Source organism: Boleophthalmus pectinirostris, unplaced genomic scaffold (assembly GCF_026225935.1).
Source record: "Boleophthalmus pectinirostris isolate CB_2022bp ecotype Guang Dong unplaced genomic scaffold, ASM2622593v1 HiC_scaffold_14, whole genome shotgun sequence".
In the NCBI taxonomy this organism is placed as follows: Eukaryota; Metazoa; Chordata; class Actinopteri; order Gobiiformes; family Gobiidae; genus Boleophthalmus; species Boleophthalmus pectinirostris.
This window is the reverse complement of record NW_026571047.1, coordinates 34887223-34892222: the sequence shown is the minus strand read 5'-3', so window position 1 is coordinate 34892222 and position 5000 is coordinate 34887223. Positions and strand designations below refer to the sequence as shown.

General features: G+C 47.2%; 1 protein-coding gene across 1 annotated transcript in view; it reads right to left on the bottom strand.

The window, feature by feature from the left end:
• ttyh2 (tweety family member 2) overlaps positions 1–5000 on the bottom strand; it is a 68975-nt gene that overhangs the window by 26856 nt on the left and 37119 nt on the right. The window contains exon 4 of the mRNA XM_055150227.1: positions 830–930. Within this exon, the coding sequence (XP_055006202.1) occupies positions 830–930 (101 nt within the window). The remainder of the gene's footprint in view (positions 1–829; positions 931–5000) is intronic.

Below are 5000 nucleotides of genomic sequence, written 5' to 3'. Positions count from 1 at the left end.
ACGACACTGAGGGTTTAAACCCTCGTGTGTCTGACCCACGACTCTGACGAGAAGTAAAAGTGAACTTCAGCAAAGTTTAGACCAGAAACAAAACTACTGTTGTTTTGATCAAACTTCTGAGTTCAGACTTGTGATCTGAGAGGAGCCTGTGGGAGGGTTTGGTTGTTTCTTGTTGATCTGCTGTAGCTCCACATCAGCTGTTTCTGTTTTTTCACATTGTTCTGGTGTAAAGTGACTCTAGTGTCTGTGCACATGTGACTGGACCTGCACTGATGTGTGAATGATCCACATTTACACATAATTAATTACCGCGGTGCGCAGCATTTACCGCTAAAGGCCACAAAAAATCCATATTGGTCGAGCTCTAAAAGGAATGATAAGATTTAGTTTTTAAACTTCATAAAAGTGACGTCTGTTTCTCCAAACACGAGGAACATGTTCTGATCAAATATAAAGAGATAAACTGACAACTGTTCTAAAACGGATTTATTCTTCATCACAGAAACACTGCACATGTCTCGTTTATTTCTGTTCTAATTTGGTGTTTTGGTTCCAGATGATTCTCCAATCAGAACACAGAATGAGCCTCATGTGACTCTCGTTTGAGTTGCAGGTTCAAAGTTGTAATCCAGCTAAAAGAGAAACTCTCTGATCTGATGGTCTCTCCTCAAACTCCAGAACCTGCAGCAGCATGAGTCAGTGCTAGTGCAGCTTCTGCAGCTCAGGGACGAGGTGTGGAGGTTGTGAGCTTCACGTGAGCCTGGTGAAGGTTCTGTTGTGGTTGTTGTTGTTCCTTTAAACTTTATGACGTGAGGATGTGGAGTTTTACCTGAGCGACTGTACGAAGTCTCCTCTGGTGGAGAAGATCTCGTCCAGACGCTCCAGATGCTGCTGCAGACCCGAGCGCAGAGACGCCATGGTGCCCGTCACCTGCAGGGGGCGACACAGACGATGAAGGTCATTTCACGTTACATGAGTCTTTTCCCATCGAGCTCCAGCCCAATGAAGCTCACTGAGGCCTGCAGAGCGAAATACAGCCACACCCATATTTGGAAAACTGGGTGTAAAACCAAAGAGCCAGTCGCTGTCAATCAAACCTGTTGCTAACGGTAACGGGAGCGACCTCGGGGAAAGAAGACGCCTGATTGGTCCGTTATTACCGATGTTGGGAGAGTTACTGTAACGCGTCACAGTCATGTGACTTTACAGGGAAAAACGAATATTTTCGTCGGTACAAATGTGACGCGTCACTTTTTTAACCTGGACTGAAGTGGTGCGTTTTCTCTAAAATCACGACGACATCAGCAGCGGTGAAACGACATCGTTAAAGTTCTGAGTGTCGGGACGAACCCGGAGGTGCACCCGCCAACACCAACGGGTGAACACGGGGTCACTTAGGGGCCGTCCTAGAGTCCAAGTCCTAGTCTAAGGTTAGTCCTGGTTTAGTCCTGGTTTAATTCTCCTCGTTCAATCCTAGTTTAGTCCTGGTGTAGACCTGGTTTAGTCCTGGTTTAGACCTGGTTTAGTCCTGGTTTAGTCCTAGTTTAGACCTGGTTTAGTCCTGGTTTAGTCCTGGTTTAGACCTGGTTTAGACCTGGTTTAGTCCTGGTTCAGTCCTGGACAAAATACTGAAATAAAAACCCGAGGATCATGTTGAAGGTTCAGACCAGAACGAGGACCTGTCGCTCTGCAGTTTGACTTTAAAAACGCGGAGGAGCTTCAGGTTTAAACAAGTTCAACGTGTGAAAAGTTTTGCTCCATGTGTCTCTGTTTGAGTGATTTGCATTTCACACAAAAGACGATTACACACACACGCACACAGACACACACACACACACACACACACACACACAGACACACACACACACACACACACACACACACACACACACACACACACACACACACACACACACACACACACACACACACACACACACACACACACACACACACACGTCCTTTCAGCTCCTTTTCTCTCACTCTATTCAGACTCACAACCTCATGAAGAAAGACGGTAAGAAAGAACGAAAAAAAGAGAGAAAAAAAGAAAAAGAGGAGAGGAAATCCAAATCCAAAAGTAAAAATAAGGATAAAAAAAAAGTATCTGGTCATTTGAAAGTGTTTATATTCTAAAAACAGTTTAACTTGTTTTGTTTTGTTGTTGTTTTTTTTCTAAAGTTGGAGTTTTCGGGTCAAATGTAGAAACTCGCCGCCGTGACCGAGGACGACACACGGGTCAAAGGTCAACCACTCTGCCACTGACAGAGAAACTCAACACACGCTCACTTCAATTAAAGCTTGTATAGGGGATTTTTTTAAGGGAAGAGAAATACAGCGACCGTCCTTGTGCGCGTTCAGAATCACTGTTGAAGTTTCCTGTCTAGAAGTAATTCAGCGACCGACGCGTCCGTTTTTAGACCCTTCGTCTGCTTCGGTCGCACCATCGCTGGACGAGATCTCCAAGAATCACCTCAGTTTGGCTTTGCTCCTTTTCCCCGTCTCTTCTTCTTTCAGCGACCTCAAAAACGGACTTTCTTTTGCGGCGAACCGGTCGTGGATTCTCGTCCGCTGTCGCGACAAACTTTGTGCGAAATGCGAGGAAGCGACAGTTCGAAAAAGCCTCTAAAAGGTCGTTCACACCAAAGCGTCAAAAACGCCTTGACGCCTCTATTTGGAGCCTTTGCATTTGAGTTCAGACGCCCGCGACTTTGACGCCGCGGACGAATGGGACAAAAATACTTGACGCGCGTCCGTTGCCCTGGAAACAAGAGCCCGGTCCTGGACTTTTCCCGAAACAATGTCAGACCAGACTGAGACTTTAGTGTTTTTATGACATAAAACATCAGCGGAGGAGATCGGGTCCACGACTGGAGCGAGTTTATATTTATACTCCACTAATGACACTGGATCAGTCATGGTCTAGTCCCAGTCTAATACTGGTCTAATCACGGTCTAGTCCCGGTCTAGTCCTTGTTTAGTCTCGGTCTAGTCCTTGTTTAGTCTCGGTCTAGTCCTTGTTTAGTCCTGGTCTAGTCCTGGTTTAGTCCTGGTCCGGTCCTGGTGTAGTCCTCGCGATCGGCTCGGTGATTGTGGTGTATATTTATTCTCCGTTCATGTTTGTGTTTCTCGTTCTGGTTCTGGGGTTTTTCTTCCTGATAATAACGTCGCTGCGTCTCTGGATACTCGTCCCTGATTGGTCGACGCGGCTCGTCTGACGCAAAAAGTTCAGCATTTTCAACTTCTTGACGCTGACGCCTCGGACGCGCGTCTTGGCCGCTGACGCCAAAACGCTCAAGACGCAAAAACGCCGGACGCTCCAGTCGCGCGTCCACATCGACTTTACATAGAAACTGGACGATTTGACGCTTTGGTGTGAACGAACCTTTAGAACCGCTGCGTAAACCACGTGATCCCCGCGCTCCGACGAGTCAGTTACACTAGGGAGTTTGACTGACAACCCAACAGCCAATAGAAAATGAGGCAGCCTCGTTTTCTATTGGCTGATGTTTATCTGGCCTCAACACGTCCACAGTTTATAGATTTTCGTTCTTTTTTTTTTTTTTGGTCATAATTACAAAGCTGCTGCGTCTCTGTAATGATGTTTTAATCTTTCACTGACAATTTGAAACTAAAAAAAATCCTCCATAAAACCTTTAAGTCACTCCTCCTCCTCCTTCTCTATCACTCTCTCTCTCTCCATCACCTCCCCTTCTCATCCATAATTCTCTCACTCTCTTCTCCCCCTCTCTCCCTCCTCCCTCTATCACTCTCTCCCTCTCTCTCTCCTTCTCTCTCACTCTCTCTCTCTCCCTCTCTCTCTCTCTCTCCCTCTATCACTCTCTCCCTCTCTCTCTCCTCTCCTCTCTCTCTCTATCACTCTCTCCCTCTCTCTCTCCTCTCTCTCCCTCCTCTCTCATCACTCTCTCCCTCCTCTCTCTCCTCTCCTCCTCTCTATCACTCTCTCTCTCTCTCCTCTCTCTCTCTCCTCCTCCCTCTATCACTCTCTCCCTCTCTCTCTCCCTCCTCCCTCTATCACTCTCTCCTCCTCTCTCTCCTCCCTCTCTCCTCTCTCTCTCCCTCCTCCCTCTATCACTCTCTCCCTCTCTCTCTCCCTCCTCCCTCTATCACTCTCTCTCTCTCACTGCTTCTCTTCCCCCCATTTCGGTCCCACCTTCTCTCTCCTTTCCTCTTTTTCTCCCACTTCTCCCTTTCTCTCCCTCCCTCTGTTCCTACCTCTCTCCCTCCCTTCCTCCTTCTCTGTTTCCCTCTCTCTCTCTCTCTCTCTCTCTCTCTGCCTCTCTTCGTTCTTTCTCCCTCACTCACTCCCTCCCTGTCTCTCATCCTCCTCTCCTTCCCTCCCTCCTCTCTCCTCTGTTTCTGTTCTTCCGTCTCTCTGTCTCTTTTCAACCAGACTTTCCTCCTCCCCAGGAAAGTGTTTTGTCTCTGGGCTCAGGACGACGAAGACGAGACCAGGACTAAACCAGGTCTAAACCAGGACTAAACCAGGACTAAACCAGGACTAAACCAGGACTAAACCAGGACTAAACCAGGACTAATCCAGGACTAAACCAGGACTAAACCAGGACTAATCCAGGACTAAACCAGGACTAAAACTAAACCAGGACTAAACCAGGACTAAACCAGGACTAAACCAGACTAAACCAGGACTCTAAACCAGGACTAAACCAGGACTAAACCAGGACTAAACCAGGACTAAACCCAGGACTAAACCAGGACTAAACCAGGACTAAACCAGGACTAAACCAGGACTAAACCAGGACTAAACCAGGACTAAACCAGGTCTAAACCAGGACTAATCCAGGTCTAAACCAGGACTAAACCAGGACTAAACCAGGACTAAACCAGGACTAAACCAGGACTAAACCAGGACTAAACCAGGTCTAAACCAGGACTAATCCAGGTCTAAACCAGGACTAAACCAGGACTAAACCAGGACTAAACCAGGTCTAAACCAGGACTAAACCAGGACTAAGCCA